This window comes from Mustela lutreola, chromosome 1 (assembly GCF_030435805.1).
Source record: "Mustela lutreola isolate mMusLut2 chromosome 1, mMusLut2.pri, whole genome shotgun sequence".
Classification (NCBI taxonomy): Eukaryota; Metazoa; Chordata; class Mammalia; order Carnivora; family Mustelidae; genus Mustela; species Mustela lutreola.
Window position 1 is genome coordinate 34895998 of NC_081290.1, and position 21568 is coordinate 34917565.

The following is a 21568-nucleotide window of genomic DNA, read 5'->3' on the forward strand; positions in this document are numbered from 1 at the left end:
TGGAATTATAAGATACCTGTGGGGAGAAATGGTCTCAGGTTGTATCTCCAGTAACGAGTGCTCAATAAATATTTGTTGAATAGATATTTTGCAGTCCTTGGTAAATGGGTGAATTGTTCTGCTTTGGAGTGAATAAATGTTCACAAGTCTTTAATATTGATTAAAGTATTACTTAAGTTTCTTAGAGCCAATTCTTAATTTTGCTATCAGTCAAAAGACACAAAGGTGTGAAAAAACAAACCTAGCTAATCCATTTATCTAGTTCAAAAATGGACCCCAATTTACTATAGCAAAATAATTTAAGAACACAGTTGTGGTACAGAAATAAAAGTTTTATGACCCTTTTCTTTTCCTTGAAATTACAAAGTTACATATAAAGACACACTTTAATATTTAAACCACTAACCCTACCACATCAAATGAAGGATTTCCTCACACTGGACTGTGGCTAAAGTATTTTATTAAATTAAGTATGTAATTTGCAAATGGTTTCATAAGAAATTTTAAAAGCAAAGTTATAAAACATTTTCAATAAAAAAGTACAGAGTTAACAGCAAAATTACATTTTCTTTATAGTACAAATAAAAACATTACATTTCTGATACACTGTCTGAAAATCTTATAATATATTCTCCAACTGATAGCTGCAATATTATATTTTAATGAGAAGTTTCACCGTTAATTCAATCATTTGCTAGTAACAGGTTCATCATTTGGACCATAAAAGTCAACTGCTCAAATTTAAGGAAAATAATAATATTTCTCATTAGATAATGTTAAGTTACAAAAGGCTCTCCAGGATATACATGTATGCCAGCCTTGTTTCTCTACTAAATTCTGTAGAGGCATTAAGTAATATGTAAACTTCAATTACATTTTAAAAATAAGCACCATTAACATACATTCTACATAAATTTACTTTACCTTTTAAATGACACTTTTTTTGGCCACACAAACATTTAAATCTGTTCTCTTTACCATGTAAATAAAAATACGCAATATTTAACCACTCCACAGAAAACTACCAAACTTTACCTCATTGCACAATGGAAAAGCATTTGGAAAAAACACTTGGAAAAAAAAACAGCACACGTTATTTTTGTGTCTTTTTTATAGATTTTGTCATTTTCTTAAATTGAGAGCAGTTAAAACATTGTCAGAGCAATTTCCTGAGTCTCAACGTTTCTAATATCCAGCTCAGAAATAACCAATCTTGCTATTATACATTTCTTTTTCTAAGAACACACACAAAACATTTTAATTTAAAAAGAGAAAGACCAAAATAAGGACTGGAAACAATCCAACAGAAGAATTGTTTAACTTTTCTTTTCAAAATGTGTTATAATATGCAAGACACTTTAAAGTATAAGTCAGATTTTCTACCATATAATACGTCCTATATTTAAAGGCCATAGAATTGCAAATAGTGTAGAAACACTAATAAAGTGATGAAACCTCAACTTGAAAATAATACAGAACTACAGAACTATATGGACAGCCAATAAATCTAAGACAACATGCTTCCAAGTATCACGTTGAAGTAAGGAAGTGGATGAATTGAAAATACTGTTAAAGAGTTTCCTCAGTCCAACCTACTTCCACTGTGGTTTCCACATTAGTTCTCTTTTTTTTTTCCTGGTAGATACAAGTGAGAGACTACTGAAAAAAACTAATTGTTACTAAAACCTTCCAAACTACAGAAGTGTTATACTTTTAGAAGATCGATACACTTGCAAAGAGCCATTTTAATGAGTCCTGGATTAGCACAAATACACCAATACCTGAAAACTTCGATAATCCCCACACTGTCTTTACTTATGACACACAGGATTTGGAAAGCAAGGGAAGAATTTGATAAGCCCTGAACCTTTGGCATGCAGGATTTAGAAACGGGCAAACAAAACAAGAAAAGAGCAACTATAAAATTTTCTTTCATAATTATGTTGTTTAAACTATGCTAGACAGTGGGGTGGGAGTCTGTTTAGAATTAAACAACTTCATAAAAACACAAGATGCTCAAAATTTGCCTAAATACTTACAAATGATGATTAAGAAAAATACCCGAGATATACCAAAATAAAGCCTAAAGTTGAGGTTGGTACAGCAGAAAACGTAACCTCTTTCATTTGGTTTCTGCCCACAAAATACCTCACCCCTTGTTCATTTTTATTGCTCCCATGTTAATCATAATTACAATAACACAAATAAATTTATCTGAAGTGCACAAAAGCGACACTTTCTTAAACGGGGTGAGGAACTATAAAAACATGGAAAGCTAGTATGCAGCTGTACACACTCGAATAACTCCGGGTTTTAGCACTGTTATTCACATTTCCTAAATCATATTAATTTATACATAGAAATATTTTATTTCACTAACAACTGTAGTTTCATAATAAGTTCTTAAAATGAATTGCTTTATTTTTAATTTATATAACTCTTCTAGACGTTACAAAAAATATGTTAAACTGTTGGTTTTTCTTTTTTAAACAAATTATTATCAAACATAAGAATAATATTTCAATACCACTCACTAAGTACTTCTAAATAATAAATTTATTTTTATTTTTGAGGAAGTAAATTTAATGATATAGCTCTTTTAAAAGCATGCTTTCATGATATATAAAAACATGTTTTTGAGTTATTTTCATTAAAATGTCTGTTCTTTTGGGAAACCATTCTATAATTTAGGATTCTTTCAGGAACAGCTCGACCCTGTAATTCTTGATCCAAATGATTTTTAAGCTTATCAAAAAGCAACACAACCATTTGTTAAATTACATATGTTGGAAACAGTCTCCATATCCAAAGTCAATAAGCCATTGTTTCATGTTGGAAAATTATACTTTACCACATTAAACTTGCGTAAATGAAATTATAATTGACATACTAACGGGACTTTTTAGCTCACACACACAAGAAGTCAATCAAAGTTTCCCTTCAAAAAGCTGGCTCATTTTAAAAACAAGGGTAAAAAACTTTCAAATTGTAAAGATTCCTTTTAAGATTATATCAAAAATGTCTTCTATATTTGCTTTAAATTAATAGAGGACTTTAACCTACTGCACTTTAGAAATCATATGCTTCAAATATAAAATATAGCTCTTTAGTACCGTCTTAAATACCATTTACACAGACAGCTCTAGAAGCAGTTCTATAAGCCACCAATACTTGGTAGATTATCTAACCATTTCTCCTTCTCTAAAAACTTTTCTGCCTACAGAAGGCATAAAACTGTAATATAATCTCAAGCTCCAACTTTCCTCCTAGAAAATGCACACACACAAACAAAAGGTAAGAGATCAAGATCATATACAAGACCAAGGAAAGTGCAAACGGCATGCCTTCCTTCCTGTAAGATATGGCAAAATGAAACTTTTTTTTGTATTTAGTTTTGAAATCAAAAAGTATTCAAGTGTTTTTGTTAGATTATCTTTTCTTCACTACTACTACTACTATTACTACTACTTCTACTCCTTTTAATACAAGGCTTTGATGGGCATGAACCAGGTCTCAAAGCACTTTAAAATACCTTTCAAAGATGCCTTTAGGATATTACTAAATGTTAAACAATTAATACAAAGGTATTTTTTTCTCTGAGAAAGAGTCAGAGCACTTCAAACTTCGAAACAGCAGCTAATACTTTTCTTAGACATTTTATAATCAATAAAAATTCTCTTTAATATAACAGACAACATATTTGGCATTTGACTCAGTAAAAAACTATTTTTTTCGAGTTCTGAAAAACATCATCATAATGTTTTTACTATAACTGGACATTTCTAATAAACACATGTTTACAGTAAAAATGACTAAATTTACCGCAAATAAAACTAAGTTTAACCTACAAACCTTCACACGTCTAAGTCAAGGACGTTTATTTTACTTTAGCATGACTTTCAAGCATCCTGGTTTAATTTCAGAGAACCTAAAGAAATGAAAAAGACTTATTTTAGGTAAAAACTTCAGAATGGTTAAGGAGTATATCATGCATGTAATCAATTCCAAGTGTCTATGCCAAATACAATATTTACTATCAAAGTATTCTCCTTTATTAAGTCAATCATCCAGGACCAATATCTATGCTTATGTATCCTTCAATCCATTGTAAAAATAAAGAATCCTAAAGCTAGGGGTTACTCCTAACTTAGTAATTATTTAAGATTTTTCAAAACTCTCAAACCTGAATTTGACCTTCATGAAGGAAGAGCATATTGTCTGAAGGATAAGCTGATGTCCGCATTACATTATTTCTACGCATTAAGTGAGTACTAAAAAGAAATATCTAACATAATCGTAAGTCTGATTCCTCAGGCCGTGAAATGCTTCCAAGCCCTTAATGTGAAATTTAAAAAACACTAGTCTCTACAATAGCCCATTAATTCCAACATGATAATGTTCTAGTCCAACTACTTTTTTAACAGACACTCTGAAATGTCACCTGTTCGCATGCTCAGCATTAATGTTACCATTTCCTATAATGTAGCCAAACGACATTTTATTACATGGCATAAATGTAACTAAAACTAGAAGTAAAGGGAGGTTTGGTACCTAATGATAAACATCCTCAGGGAATCTATCCATCAACAGATCTTATTCTTAAGACTTTACTTGTCATTTCCTGTTATTGAATAATAATCACTTAATGAAAAAGGACATGTCATGTTCGTTAGTTAAGATCATTACAACACTTGATTTACAGACATGTATAGATTCATAGTGACTGGATGCTTCTGCTAAACTTTAAAAAAATCCAAATTATAATCATATTTTAGTAGAAACCCCCAACTCCTTCCGAAATCTATAAACGCATAAATAGTAATTTTAAACTATGATACATATAATCTCACTATCTTGGATAATACATGATCAAAAAAACACAATTATACTTACTTTCTGTTATATTTTGAATTTATGATAGAAATAGTTTTGTCAAGTGATTGCTTCAACAAGAAACACATCTGTCTTTCATTTCTGGTTTTCTGAACATCATATATCCATCAGGGAATGTTGTATCATAATTTAAGCATAAACTTGTGACTAATACGAGGTGGTTAAATTTAGTTAACTATTTTAATAAACCATCTGAGCACATGACTAGTGTTTACTATCTGTATATGGGCAATTGCCATTATCAATAACAGAAATCTATACTCACCTGAAGCTATGGCTTGTGAGGTATTTAATGACGGCTGGTTTGATGCGAGCAACTCCTCCTTGGCTGTGGTTTCCTCTCCCCGTAATCACAGACAGATAGGACTTCCCACCATTCTGCTTAAATTCTGTTACAACAGGAATTGGAACAGTTAAAATTCATTTATGTTACATTCTCAATAGAAAACAAACCTGAACTATTCAAACACATATGGAATTATTTTCATGGGGATTTAGATATTTATAAATTCAAAAAGCCCCCAAATTGAGGTTTTTAAATCCATGTTTCATCTATACTGTTTAAGTACAGAAGCCTCAAAGCAACTCATCCACCTAAACACAAGTGAAAGTTCTTCCCCTATGGGGAAGGAGATTTCTGTGCCCTACCAGAATTTCTTTCTAAAATAATGATAATGACAATAACAATATTAATGATATCTTACAATTGTTACACACCTGGAGTGAGGCACTGCTTAAGGCAACTTAATTTATTAACTAAGAATCTTCACAATGGGGGCACCTGGGTGGCTCAGTGGTTAAGCCTCTGCCTTCAGCTCGGGTTGTGATCCCAGGGTCCTGGGATTGAGTCCCACATCAGTTCTCTGCTCCTCAGGGAGCCTGCTTACTCCTCTCTCTCTGCCTGCCTCTCTGCCTACTTGTGATCTCTGACTGTCAAATAAATAAATAAAATCTTTAAAAAAGAAAAAAAAATCTTCACAATGACCCTTTTAATTAAATATTCTGAAGCCAGCCAGCTTTGGTCTGATTAACAGTTCTGCTGTTAATGGCTGGATGGTATGACCATGGACAAGTTATTTAGCCTATCTGTGCCAATTTCCTTATCAGGAAAATGGGATACAGTCTTACTGTTAAAGATAATTGTTAAGAAACTCTTCTAAGGGCAACCTGGCTGGCTCAGGTTGGAAGAAGATGTGACTCTTGATCTCGGGGTTGTGAGTTTCGAGCCTATGTTGAGTACAGAGATTACCAAAAAAAAAAAAAAAAAAAAAAACCTTAAAAAAACTCTTCTAAAGAGATAATTTTTAAATATTAAATGAGCCTAAGCCTCTTGTAAGAATATAGATCCTGCTCTGGATATGACCAGGTGAAAATCAAATGTAAAAATCCATAAAGTAAGTAACAGCTACAATAAAATAACAAAAACAGTGTTAAGTAAGAGTTGACTTAATGAATTTAATAAATATTTGTTCCTCAATCATAAACAGCACAAATTTTACCTTTAGCATAAAATATACATAATATAAATATTCTATATTCTGCTCATTAAGTTGCCCTAAGACTCCAGCAGATCCACCGTTTTTCAAGTCTCCTATCTCCAAGGCAATATTTAGCCCAAAATTTTAAGAGGGTATGTTGCCCTTGCATTTCTAATTCCTTTTTTGCTTAAGATCTCCATTTCTTTATTTCTTTCTTGCCTTTTTTAAAAAGACATCATTTATTTATTTGAGTGAGAGAGAGTATAAGCAGGGCAGAGAGGGAGGGGCAGAGAGAGAGGGAGAAGCAGACTCCCCGCTGAGCAGGAAGCTCAACACAGGGCTTGATCCCAGAGCCTTGAGATCATGACCTGAGCCAAAGGCAAACACTTAACCAACTGAGACACCCAGGCGCCCCAAGATCTCCATTTCTACTCTAGTCCATACCCATTACTTCAAGCAGTGTTCTGTTCAAAATTCAACTCTTCTTGGGTGCTACATACACAGGATATTCACTTTGAAGAGTTTTTATGCTATACAATTGTTACTTGTGCCCTGTTCTTCATAGATGTGATATTACAAAGTTTATTTTTAAAAAAACCTCAACTCCCATAATAATTCCCTCTCATCACTCCTTCACTGCTGCTCCCCTTATCAGTTAGGGCAGTCATTTATACCACCTCATTTTTAAATTCACTGTTCTGAAAATGTTCCACAGTTAAATTGCGTGCCTCAGATAAAAGTAGGCATTCAAAGGATGGCTACTGAATGAATTAACGTTTATGTTTAGAGGTCCCCAAATTTCACGCTATTCCTAACATTTAACATCCTTAAAAAAAAAAAAAAAATCTATTTAACTCATTTTTAAGCCCAGCTCAGATTTCTTAAATCTGTAAATATTTCTGTGTATATTTCAAAAAGGACTCTTACACACACACACACACACACACATACGCACAATATCACCACCATATCTTATAAATAGCTCCTTAATATCATGCTTCTAAAAATGGCTAAAAGTTTCCCTCAACAAAATGTTTTTACAGTAGTTTGCTTAAGTCACAGTTGAAACAGGTCCACACATTGCATTTGATTGATATATTTCTGAAGTAACTTTTAATCTAAATATTCTCCTTCCTCCTGGGTTTTTCTTTACAATTTGTTGAAAGATTTGGTTTATTTATGGGACACCTGGGTGGCTCAATAGGTTAAGCGGCTGCCTTCAGCTTAGGTCATGATGCCAGGGTCCTGGGACTGAGACCCGCCTTGGGCTCCCTACTCGGCAGGGAGTCTGCTTTTCTCTCTGCCTGCCACTCTGCCTGCTTGTGCACACTCTCTCTCTCTGACAAGTAACTAAAAAAAATCTTTAAAGAAAAAAAAAAAACTTTATTTATCCCAGATTTTCACAGCATTGATTGTATGTATCCTCATGGTACTATTTAACCTGTTCCTCTGTTCCCTGTAAATCCCTACAAAGTAGTAAAAACTTCATGGGTGCCTGTGATGCACAGTCCAACCAGAAGGCACATAAAGGTCAGATACTTCTTTTGTTATTCACTCCCAAGTTTGACAATCCCCTTTTATTACTAAAAGTAATGGAGGGCAGAGCCACAGATTGTCCCCTGGATGTATTTCTGTTCAACAATACTACCACCTGGTGGTGACTCGCTGCAACTACAGACTACCACAGGTGGCAACATGCCCAAGGATAGGCCTGGCGTCAGAAAGGGTTTTGTATCTTGGGTCTGACATTACACAAGTTATTTAACTTTTTTTCTTGTAATCTTTTTTATTAAGATACAGTTAATACAACATAAAGCTCATGATTTTAAAAATGTACAATTCAGTGGCTTTTAGTATAATATTGTGCAACCATAAACACTAACATTCCATCATCTCAGAAAGAAATTTTCTGTACTTGTTGAGCAGTCACTCCCAATCCATACTTTTTAGCCCCAGCAACCACTAATATACTTTCTGTTTCTATTGGTTTGTCTATTCTGAACATTTCATATGAATGGTAATCATATAAAAAGGGGCCCTTGTGTATCTGACTTCTTTCACAAAACGTTTACAAGGCTCATCCATGTTGCATGATGTATCACTACTTGATTTCTTTTTGTGGCTGAATAATATTCCGTTGAATAGATACACCAAATGTTGTTTTCCCTTTTATCAGCTGATAGACATTTAGTTGTTTCTACTTTTTGGCTATTGTGAACATTCACGTTTATGTGTGAATGAATTGTGCTTTCAATTCTCTTGTGTACATAACCAGGAGCAGAACCTGCTGGTTCATACGGTAACTCTAGGTTAAACTTTTTGAGGAACGCCAACCTTTTCCATAGTGGCTGCACCATTTAACATCCTCACTAGCAACATAAAGGGTTAAGGGATGCCTGGTAGCTCAGTTGCTTAAGCGACTGCCTTCAGCATAGGTCACGATTCCAGGGCCCTGGGATCGAGTCCCACATCAGGCTCCTTACTGCCAAAAACTACTAGTTAATTAAAAAGAAAAGGTATATTTACACAGAGAAATCTAGCAGAGTCCCACATGAGCTAAGAAATCAAACTTAACATCACCAATAATGGGCCAAAATGACCACGTTATGGCTTTTGATGTATTTATCAAGGATAATTCAATATCACCTATGTAGTCTTTTTGCCAAAAAAATACTCTGAATCTAATCAGGAGGAAAGAATCAGACAAAACTGTAGGTCAATCTACCAAAAGCTAGGAGTCTTCAAAATGTCAACATAGACAAAAAAACAGGCAACGTAACTATTCCTATTTTTTCTTGAGTAATCTCTACACCCAAAACGGAGCTCGAACTCATGACCCTGAGATCAAGAGTCACATGCTCCATTGATTGAGCTAGCCAGGTGCCCCAAACTATTTCTATATTACTGCAGGCTACAGACACAGGGCAATCAGCTGGAACATATAATGTCTGACTAGATCCTGGCTTAGGGGGAAGAAATGGCACAGCTGTAAAAGACATTTCCATATAGCTGGAGAAATGTGGATGTGGCCTGTATATTAGACAATATTGTTAAAACAATGTTAAATATCTTAAAAGTAACAATGGTACTGTAATTCTGTAGGAGGATGCATTTGTTCTCAAGAGATAAACATGCTAAGGTATTTGGAGGTAAGGTACCACAGTGGTTAACAACTTATTTTCAAATAGTTCAGCAAAAACCAGTTTTAAACAGATTAAGCAAATGTGGCCAAAGGTTAACAACTGATCGATCTGGGTAAAAGATATATCTTTTACAATTGTCTATTATACAATTATTTCAACTTCTCTATGGGTTCTTAATTTTTCAACATAAAAAGCCAGGAAAAGGGGCTCCTGGGTGGCTCAGTGGGTTAAGCCTCTGCCTTCAGCTCAGTTCAGGATCTTGGGATCCTGGTATCGAGCCCCACATCAGGCTCTCTAATCAGCAGGGAGCCTGCTCCCCCCCCCTTCTCTGCCTGCCTCTCTGCCTACTTGGGATCTCTCTCTGTCATATAAAATCTTTAAAAAAAAAATCCAGGAAAAAAGACAGCAATAAGAGTACACATGTTGATATGCAAAGTAAAGCTCACTGTGACATAATAATTAAATGTGAGTAGAGGAATGGATACATTATGATGTACTCAGAATATTATACAGCGGTTACAATAAAAAAATGATACTATCAACATGAGTATATCTTGAAAACTATGCTGAGTGAAAATAAACAGTTTTGTTGAAGGCAGTGTGAAACCATGTACATTTATTTCTTAAAATTCACAAAAGAAATACTACAGAATGATTATTGATGAATGTACATATAGTAAAGGTATTTTAAAAACTAGACAGGAACCAAACTGAAAGATGTTGATTTCCACCAGAAAGATAAGGAAGAAAGAAAAAATGATTGGGAAGAGCAGAGGTACCTGACTGGCTCAGTTGGTAGTGTATACCGACTCTTGACCTAAGGATTGTGGGTTCAAGCCCCACACTTAGTGTAAAGATTACTTAAAAAAAAAAAATCTTAAAAATACCTGGAAAGACTACAAAGGGAAGAGTAAAAATAAAATGTAAAGCATACCTGGTAAAATGTTATCACTTGTTACTTGGATTCATGGGGACACAGGTGTTTCATTATATTACTGTAAGCTTTTCAACATGGTTTTTATGGTAAACAGATGAATTTCCAACCTCTATATTAATCATATTTCATCAAGGATTTAATTGATAAACTTAAAATGATACATTGATAAACTTGCATAAAGTATAAAGCCTCCCTATAAATACTATATATGTAATATCATATATGCATAAGTTAACCAGAATAATATAGCTATCAGAGACAAGGCAGGGTTATGGAGTTCATACCTGGGGCATGGACTCCCATGTCTCCACAATAAAATGGAAGATAAAGAAAAAGCCAAATTCAGAATTCAAAAATAGTCTAGTAGTGGTAAAAGAAGATGACTTCTGGAATTGGGGTCTGGAGTAACTAAAACAGATTGACTTTTTCTAAATGCTACCATTATCCAAATGATAATGAAAAAGAAACAAGATAATTTAATGCATATGAAGTACATGACACTGGATGGAAAAAGATCCTCATCCAAACCCCTTGGAAGAGGTAGAACTTAGAGAAGAGGCAGGTAGTGGCCTTTCCTGAACCTGCAAAGACAAAATACAAGCAGAAAGGGAGAAAGGGAGCACCCGCATAATGCACACACTCCGAAAGCCTGCCTTCTGTGATAATTCTGTAAAAATCGTCACTTTATTTCCGCATTTTACGAACACCTATTGAACAACTGGCATCTAATACACATTCATTAGCTTTAATAAATGTCCACTGAACAAAGATGTCTGATACTCCTGAAAGGTCCCATTTACAAGTCACAGAGGATTCTCAGATTATACCATGCCCCCCCTTTAATATACAGCAAAGGAATACAAATAATACTGAAGTAGGGAGTCACCTAACAAGAATTAAAAACTTGAAACAAAAAAATATGAGATATGGAAATAAAAAGAAAATGTTAATGACTATGGCAATGAGTTTTCCAAGAAGGTCCCCTTGAAGCATGATTCTAAATACAAATATCCATAAACGTGACACAGATATCCTCAGCCGGTGAACTGAGAATCTCCTGATTGGCAAGTTTACTAATATAAGCAAAAACATATTTTCTTTTAAAAGATTTTATTTATCCATTTGACAGAGAGAGAGAGAGACAGTAAGAGAGGGAACACAAGCGAGAGTGGGAGAGAGAGAGAAGCAGGCTTCCTGCTGAGCAGGGAGCCTGATGCAGAGCTCGATCCAGGACTCTGGGATCATGACCTGAGCCGAAGGCAGGTGCTTAATGACCAAGCCACCCAGATGCCCCATATTTTCCATTTTAAATTTGTCATTACCGCAAGTTTTACCTTCAGTTTTCTGCTGTAAAACTGTCATCAAGTGTTCTATAGCTTCATCCACATGCAGCCCATGGAGGTCTAAAACATTCTGTGGCAGCAGGGAGGCATTGACTTTCTCGAAAATCTCCACAGCAGCAAGGTGATTGGCTTCTTTCATCTTCTGCTCATGGAGACTACCCTTTTATTTTAAATAGACCACCAGTAAACACTTTTGCTATGTGCTACTTAGAAGACAAATGAGGAAATAAACAGTGCCCCAAATAAAAGGTAAGACAAAAGAGGGAACAACAAATCTAAAATTTTAAATAATGCAGTGGCCTATGCAAGAAGGCACCAAAGTTTAGGTGAATTTCGGTGAATCAGTAACGTAGTTCTTAAAATACTAAATCATCATTTCTAACAGATTTCCTAATCCAAAAACCATAGAAGAGGAAGACTTAAATAAACATCGCCTATCTCAAGAAGGACTCCATTAGTTATCCTTCAATAATCCTGATCTCATTCAACATCTTGTGGTTACTCCTGAAGCCATCCCTCAAGGTATGTTATTTGGGCGCACGAGGTTATACCAGTTTGATATCTTTCTCCACTCAATGACAAAAAGCAATCCATATTGGAACCACAAAGCTAAAAAGGAAATCAGATAGGTTTCTTATAATACTATGTCCAATAAGCCTGAGTCAAAATTTTACTTCCCTGAAAGATACTAATGCAACTTTCTTTTTCTGGACCTAAAAGTGATATATTACTAAAAATTCAAACATGCTAGAAAGCACAAGTCCCCCATAATTCCACTCTGACATGGTCAATATTAACATTCTGTTGTCTTTCCTTCAGAAAACCTGTATCTGTTTAGAAGTAGTGCTAAATGACATATTTTATCCTAAAAGAAAATATGGACTGACAGAATAAACTGTAATTCATGTGAGCCATAAATGCAAAAGCAACCATAGAAACTGAGCATTTCAACAGAGAGGAAATTCTCAGAACCATACATTTCTTATATATTAGGCTATCTCATGTCATTTATATAATCTACATCCCCCAGAATAACTTAATCTAGTCACAATAAGAGTATTACCTGCTTTAAGATTAATCAGATATCATAAATGACAATAAAAGAAATAATAATCTGTTTTCCTCTTTACCTGTTGGGCATAAAATGTGGCAACGTGTTTTTTCCCCATCCGATAAGCTTCTTTTGCTTTGCTGTAGCATTCAATCCTCTTCTGCTGGTGCAGGAAAGCCTCTGCTCTGTAGTCATTATACTCTGGGTACTCAAAATCCTGGAAAGATGGTTCACTTGGTATGTCTTCAGTCTCTTTTGATTTCTTTGCCTACAAGATGTTAGACAATAAATAAAACACAAAAAGAGTAGAAAAATATAGGCTTTTTCTTCAGAAAGTGAGATGCACTATTTTTTGTCTTTTCTTTTAAAAGATTGTATTTATTTATTTATTTATTTGAGAGGGAGAAAGCAAGAGAGCACAAGCAGGGGTTGTGTCAGAGGAAGAGGAAGAAGCAGACTCCCCACTGAACAGGGAGCCCAATGTGGGGCTCGATCCCAGGACCCTGAGATCATGACCTGACCCAAAGGCAGACGCTTAACCCACTGAGCGACCCAGGCATCCCTATTTTTTAACCCTTCTTCTCAGGAAAGGAGACTCTCCCCAGAGTCGACTTAGTAAGTCATGTATTTAGCAACTACATTAACTTTTTCATGGTATAAGTTACCTCTTCTTTAACCACTCTTATCTTAAAAGATGTTGCAAAGTTCTCTAAAATTATCAAAATATAATTAGGTCACAAAGCCAAACCAAAAAAGAAAACACAAGATATTCAAAGAATAAAACTCATATAGCTAATGCAAAATTTTCCAAATTTTAGTTTGTAAACCCAGAGAGTCCAGTCATTGAAGGTAGTAATGGCATATTTCAATTTTTATTTTAAAAAAATCAATAAAATCATTAAATAAATTCTTTTTGCAGGGACTCCTGAATGGCTGTCAGTTAAGCATCTGCCTTTGGCTCAGGTCATGATCCCGGGGTCCTAGGATCAAATCCACATCAGGCTCAGCAGGGAGTCTGCTTCTCCTTCTGCCTGCCACTCCCCCTGCTTGTGGTCTCTCTCTCTCCCCCTGACAAAATCTTTCAAAAAATAAAAAATAAAGCAGAAGGATATATGGAATGCCCACAACTATTAGTAAAAATTACAGGTAGGTTTCAATTTTTCAATTGCAGTTTTTCAATCAGCTCACTACTACCAACTAGCCACTATGCTAGTGTTGACTTCTGAGCTTTCTGAAACACCATCAATCAAGTACCTGCTATTCAAAATGGACTTTAAACAAGCAAAAGTAACTCTAAGACACAAAGTAATGAAAATAATAATTATGCTCCAATACTCCCCACTGAACAGAAAACTACATGTTTCTGAAGATGTCTCTAAGTATCAAAAGTTGGTGTTTAAAAAACAGCAAAATATAGTGACTTCTACATCCAATTTGGTTTTTGATTTAGCACATTCCTAAAGAGCCACTTGCAGAAAACTGCTTGCAAATGGCAATCTGATAAATTTCTTAGCATGTCACTAGGGGGTGGGAGTGGATATTAATTATTATGATTTAAGTGGATTTTCTTAAAAGCTTAATATAATTCCAAGGAGCGCCTGAGTGGCTCAGTGGGGTAAGCCTCTGCCTTCAGCTCAGGTCATGATCTCAGGGTTCTGGGATCAAGCCCTGCATAGGGATCTCTGCTCAGCAGAGAGCTTGCCTCTACCTCCCCCTCCCTCTCTGCCTGCCTCTCTGCCTATTTGTGATCTCTGTCAAATAAACTAGTAAAATCTTTTAAAAATTAAATAAATAAATAAAAGAATTCCAAGTATCAGGTGCCATACCAAGTAATTTAATGAACATTTTATGAAAACTCAATCCCAAAATTCCTCCAAAAATATAATTTTTAACTTCTTAAATAAATCATACTTTTCTGATACAATTAATTCAAAGTAAATTAAATAGTGTAGGCTCTTAAATTCCTAAAAGCTGAAAACTGTCATTAAATTAGAAATATAACCAAAAACTATAATTATAATGTACTCTACAATACAATCTTTAATAAAATGCCACTTTAATTTTTTAAAGTAATATCATTTGATATATATTAAATATTACATTTAAATTTTATGTATATATTATATAATACCTACATTACTAATTGATCATTTTTTCAAATTGCCTGCCTGTGAATTGAGTTCCGAAATCACAAAAGGTTGGTTAAAAATACTGGTCTAATATATAATAGTTGATTATATTATCTTTTTACTCATTACATTTTATTAAACCCCTAGAATTCTAGAGGTTGAAAACAAGTTAAAGAATAAAATAAAGGTATCACCATATTCCTGACCCATTATTAAAGTCAAAAAATTTATAAATAGCATCACCTAGGTGGCTCAGTCAGTTAAATGGCTGACTCCAGCTCAGGTCATGATCTCAGAGTCCTGGAATTGAGCCCCAAGGCAGGCTCTGCACTCAGTGGAGAGTTTGCTTTTCTCTCTCCTTCTGACCCTCACCCCCTCATGCTCTCTCTCTCTTTCTCTCTCAAATAAATAAATCTTGAGGAGCGCCTGGGTGGCTCAGTGGGTTAAGCCTCTGCCTTCAGCTCAGGTCATGATCTCGGGGTCCTGGGATCGAACTCCGCATCAGGCTCTCTGTTCGGCAGGGAGCCTGCTGCCCTCTCTCTGCCTGCGTACTTGTGATCTCTCTCTCTCTCTCTCTGTGAAATAAATAAATAAATAAGATCTTTTAAAAAAATTTTTAAATAAATACATAAATCTTTTAAAAAAATTGTTTGTACAGTTGATTTACTTTTGCAACAAATAGCCAACTTATTTAATGAAAGAATACAAAGCTCTCTCTCACATAAGAATATGCATGGACCCTCTGTCACTCTCACCATTACTTAATCACAAGCTTGTTTCATATTAATGTTAAGTATTCTATGAGTATATGGTTTTGCATCTGATAAAAATCAAAGATTTGGTAAGGAGAGGATAATAAAAATGCTTTCTATGACTTCTGAAAAGCCAAAGTGCTTAACAGTATGAACATAAATATTTCATAGCATCAGAGTCTCTGTTGGTGTTCATACTTAAAAAATGCAAATCATATTTGGATCTCTGGGAAGAGACCCTTCATTTCTTATTCTTAAAAAAGAAAAAAAAAAAAAAACAGTATGCAATGAGAAATGCTTTCCCAAATAGCTATTCTCTTTCAAAATAAAACCAAGATTTATTTTTATAACCATTTCATAGGGATGTGGTTTATTACTATAACCCTATTAACAAGGGCCAAGAGAAACATGCTTCCTAAGAATTCTCCTCATTAATGCCACTTACTCTCTTGAAAGTATAATGTACTATAATACCAAAACCATTTCCCCTGGTAACAAGCTTGTAAAATTCATTAAAGGCTAAAGGGAAAAACAGTAGTATTAACAAAACAACAGTTTTAAATGCTAGTTTCTTGAAAAGAGACAAATCAACATATTAGTGGTACCATGATACCCCTGTTTAATATCTGTGGTCCTTTAGAGTCCTAGGATATCAAAGACAGAGTATTCTGCTCAAAAATCTGAAAATATTTTTTATCAGTGTTATGATACCTGCCTATATTTTGTGTAAAAAGCTAAGAATAATGTCCAGAATAACTTAAAAGGTCTACATTTTGGCCAATGTTTACATAACTCATAAAATCCCCTTTTCTTATTCAAACATCTTCCAATCATCTCCCATTTTGAGCAAGCACACCTTCCTCCCATTATCTCCTCTACCACCATAATGACCCACAGTGCCTCGCTCTATTATCAGAAGAGAGAAGAAATAACCTTCATTCCTAAGTTGGTCTTGATGGTCTCATCATCATCTTGTATCCTCTCTGCATCTTATGAAATACTACAATACACTTATCTATCCATGATGAACAGAGGCATGTATAGCACTAACAGATCACATAAATACAAAAATGAACTGAGTCCTACATGTAAACAAAATGGTGAAATATTCAAAGAAAAATGGGAGCACATAAGTTATTCCTGGTGGTCTCAATTAATAAGTAAGAAAAGCAGGATAATGAAGGTCTGTGAAAAAAAAAAAAAAGCCTAAAGGTAATACAAAATTGATATATAAAAACAATTGTATTTCTATGCAATTGCAATGTTCAATCCAAAAATAAAACAATTTCATTTACAACAGCATCAAAAAGAATAAAGTAACTCAGGAATAAATTTAACAAAAGACATGCAAAACTTACATTCAAAACTACAACATAACTGTGGAAGAAATTAAGACCTAACTAAACTGAAATTCATGATCCAGAAGGCAATAATGTTAAGATGGCAATACATCTCAAGTTGATCTACAGACTAAACGCACACCACATAAAAATTCCAGCTGGCTCTGAAGCATCTGGCTGGCTCAGTCAGAAGAGCATGCAACTCTTGATCCTGGGGTTGTGGTTCGGAGTTCGAGTCCCATGTTAGGTGTAGAGATTATTAAAATAAATAAATAAACTTGAGAAAAAAAAAAATCCCAGCTGGCTTCTCTACAAGCTGATCCTAAATTCACATGGAACTGCGAAGAAGAAAAACAATCTTGAAAAAAGAACATGTTGGAAGCTCATACTTCCCAATTCCAGAACTTAACTACAAAGCTACAATAATCAAGGCAGTGTGGTACTGGTACTGGTACGATGACAGACATACAGATCAATGGAACAGAACTGACAGTCTAGCAATTAACAGTCAATTCATTTTCAACAAAGGTGCTAAGAAAATTCAGTGGGGCAAGAACAGTCTTTGCAATTAAGTAGTTCTGTGACAGGGGATATCCACATGCAAAAAAATGAACTTGGACCCCTATCTCACACCCTATACACCAATTAACTCAAAATGGATAAAAGATCTAAATGTAAGTACTAAAATTTTAAAATTTTAGAAGAAAACATAAAAACAAAACCTCCCTAAAAAACAAAATATACAACATAAAAAACAAAAAAATAACCTCATAACCTTGGATTAGGTAATGGTTTCTTAACTAGGGCAACAAAAAAGATAAATTGTACATCATCAAAATTAAAACTTTGTACTTCAAATGAAAGACAACATCAAAAGAGTAACAAGACAACCCTCAGAACGGGAGAAAATTTTGCAAATCACATGTCTGATAAGGGACTTGTAACTAGAATATAAAAAGAAATCCTATGACTCAAGAATAAACATTTTAGGGGGGGCGGGGTTATGGACACTGGGGAGGGAATGTGCTACAGTGAGTGCTGTGAAGTGTGTAAACCTGGCGATTCACAGACCTGTACCCCTGGGGATAAAAATATATGTTTATAAAAATAAAAATTAAAAATTAAAAAAATAATAAACATTTTAAGGGGCACCTGGGTGGCTCAGTCAGCTGAGCATCAAACTCTCGATTTAGGCTCAGGTCATGATCTCAGGGTCATGAGACAGACCCCACTCATGTAGGGCTCCACATTCAGTGGGGAATCTGCTTGAGATTCTTTCCCTCTGCCCCTCTCCTTTTTCTTGTTCACACACATACACACTCTCTTTCAAATAAATAAATCTTTTTTAAAAAAACAAGAATAAAATAACATTTCTCAATGGGCAAAAAATACAAATAGATATTTCCTCAAAGAAGACATACAAATGACCAATAAGCACATGAGAAAGTGCTCACCATCACCAGTCATCACGGAAGTGCAAATCAAAAGGACAGTGAGATAACCACTTCTTTATTATTCAAATAAATAAACCATTTATTAATGTTTATTTACAACCATTTATAAACGCTTATTAACCGTTTATTTCCTGTTTTCTGATGCTTTGACATCTGGGTTCCTTGCTAACCCCTGGAGATAAAGTATCCCCAGCCCTGGGGCTGGCTAATTCCTAGAGATAGCAAAAAACTCATCTGCTAGCATACCTTACAGAAGTAAACCAATCTCAAGCCCATATTCCCAACCACTTCCTTTATGGGGTTCTCACCCTCAAGGCCATCATCCACATTGCCTAATCACCTACACCAGAGAGGACAAAACCAGAGACGGTTCCTACGCTCCAGAGCCTGTCGCAACTGTTCAAACCGGCCAATCCTAAACGTGTTTGCTCTGCCTCACCCATTCCTCTCCACAGAAACCACAGAGAAGGCTCTTGTCCATGTTTCCCCTCTGCTCGGTCTCCTGACTCTGGTGTGTCTCATTGTGGCCCTGGGTGGCAAGCCATGTCTCCTATTTCTAGAGATCTGTGAGTATAATAAACTTCTTCCTTCATGACATTGCCATGACTCAGTATCTTATATACCTGATTAAAACAAATCCCAGGTACCCTTAAGACAACTTCACACACACCAGGATGGCTATAATCAAAATGACAGATACTAACAAGTGTCAGAGACAATGCGGATAAATTATAATCCTCATACATTACTGGTGGGAACATAAAATGGTACAGCCACTTTGGAAAAAAGTTCAGCAGTCTCTCAAATGGTTAAAAATCTCTGCCCACATATTCAACATACTTACACCTAAAACCCACCATACCATCACCCACCGTGCTATTCAATTAAGCCTCATACTCTACCGTATACAGAGAAAGTATCTATAAAGAAAAAGTTAGACATTCAAGTGCTTGCCATACATAACAACACTGAAGAAAAAAACATAATCAGCTATAAATTCATTATTTTGAGCAAACAGACATCCTAAATCAAATATACTGCTGGTGGTTAAATTTCTAACGTAGGTAAAATGTTGAGAAATAATCACTAAATTATATCAACAAACAATTACATTTCCATATACAATCATTTACCATTATAATAAAAATAAATAACTCCATACCTTTTTCTCCTTAGACTTCTGTGTAGTATGAGAAGGGACATTCTCATTTTGGTGAACGAACTCTTGCGCTACAACTGTTTTTACAGGGTCTCCTTCAAGGACACAGTTTAGAAACTGAACTGTGTGTTCTAATGAATAACTGTAGAGAGTTACAAACATAATGTTAATTTAAAAAGCAAAAATTATGAAAACAGTAACACTAGCAAACCTTCAAACATTTTAGAAGAATATGAAAAATTGGTTTACTTCTGAGTTTTAAACATGGACACTATATGCTCATTACGTATCTCAGAGACTCAAGAATGATCAGAAGGAAACTATTAAATAATAAGCTCTCAAAAACTAATTTTTGTAAATGAAGACCAAAAGGTAACATACTGATAATTAATTTTTCTGATTCTTTTTTCCAGGTAGATCATCCACAACAAATCTTACTTTCATTTTATCATCTATACTTCTCAGGCCCCTTGTTGGGTTCACACATGGTTTCAGTTTCCTCCAAACATCAAACACAGACAATATATCTTCAAATTGACATTTTTATTGCATGAAATTTCACTTTTTACTTAAACTATAAGGTTCTAATCAAAGAAATTCTAAGTAGGGACACAGAAAGGAAAATATACTATCTTACCTCTCACCCCTAATTATTTAGGCACATTTCCATGGAGATTCTATATTTTATGTAATATAAAATTTTACAAATTGACATAGACTTGAAATACTTGTGTTCCAATCTCGAAAGAAACTCACTCCAAAGCAAATGATTTTATACTGCTATTATTTCAGGCTATTTATGCTTCTGATCGCTCCCAGTGACTACATAATGAAGAGCTGACCACAAAGGAGTATTTGTGAAATGTGCTAAACAGTGATCCAAAGTACTGTGATATTTTGCTATTCTTCTTGATGGAAAACCATTTTGGACTACCGGTTTAGCCCTCTGATATTGCGGCCTCAGATATGCTCCCCAAGGAAAGGTTCCTAGGGGCTGCAAGCTACCAGCAATTACCACCCTAAATAGCCCTTAAAATCACATGCTTTCTTACTCATGGGACCAGAAGGCAATATCCACCAGTGATGGTGGTAGAGTAGGATGGCCCTGGAAGATTACAGCACAGGGACATGTAATCAGTAACTGAACCCATCTACCCTTCTGAAGGGTAAATGTGAAGCTACTGCTAACTGAAAAAATTATCCAGCTGCCAGCAAACAAATGGAAGCAACTGATCACCTACCCTAAAGGGCCTGACTGACCCTCATGAACCTGGGCCATCACCAGAAAGGACTCACTCAGCCCCCCTTCCTTGCCCAGGGAACCAAAACTCTGGGTTGTCTCACATCAGGCCATCTTTTATCAGCCCATAAAAGAGAGTTGCCATATATCAGTGCACACTCTCCTAATCCCCATAACCTTGGGAGATTTTAACACATAAGTCTTAAGAAAACAGCCAGTTAGGGAGCAAAAATAAATAGAGAAGTTGTTTATTAGAATAATGCCATTTAAAACCTGATTTAAGTGAATGTTTAGAACTCTACATACTTAAAAGAGAATATTCTTTTTCAAAAGCACCTTTCATGTAATATCTGTAAAAACTGATCATGCATAAACCACAAAGAAAATCTTAAATTCTAAAAAGAACTCTTCAGGCCACATTCTTGTACCTCAATACAACAAAACAAAATAAATAATAATCCTCACTCTACCTACCACTAGAGACATCAAACCATTTAGAAAATTAAACCCTCTTAAAAAAAAAATTAAAAACTTTTGGGGAAATGAGAAAATCAACTTGAATTAGAGATTATTTTAAAATAATGAAAATGAGGGATGCCTGGATGGTTCAGTCAGTTAAATGTCTGTGTTCACTTCAGAACACAGGACC

General features: G+C 34.9%; 1 protein-coding gene across 9 annotated transcripts in view; it reads right to left on the reverse strand.

The window, feature by feature from the left end:
* Positions 1 to 317: 317 nt before the first annotated feature.
* N4BP2 (NEDD4 binding protein 2) overlaps positions 318 to 21568 on the reverse strand; it is an 83416-nt gene continuing 62165 nt past the window's right edge. For 8 of the 9 annotated variants that reach the window (XM_059163134.1, XM_059163126.1, XM_059163159.1 and 5 more), the window contains 5 exons: positions 19683 to 19821; positions 12925 to 13113; positions 11786 to 11954; positions 5159 to 5282; positions 318 to 3928 (listed from right to left, as the gene is read on the reverse strand). In XM_059163134.1, coding sequence (XP_059019117.1) covers positions 3883 to 3928; positions 5159 to 5282; positions 11786 to 11954; positions 12925 to 13113; positions 19683 to 19821 — 667 coding nt within the window. In that variant the 3' untranslated portion in view covers positions 318 to 3882. Of the gene's footprint in view, positions 3929 to 5158; positions 5283 to 11785; positions 11955 to 12924; positions 13114 to 19682; positions 19822 to 21568 lie in introns of those variants that run through there. The other variant, XR_009350971.1, reaches the window with a different exon arrangement.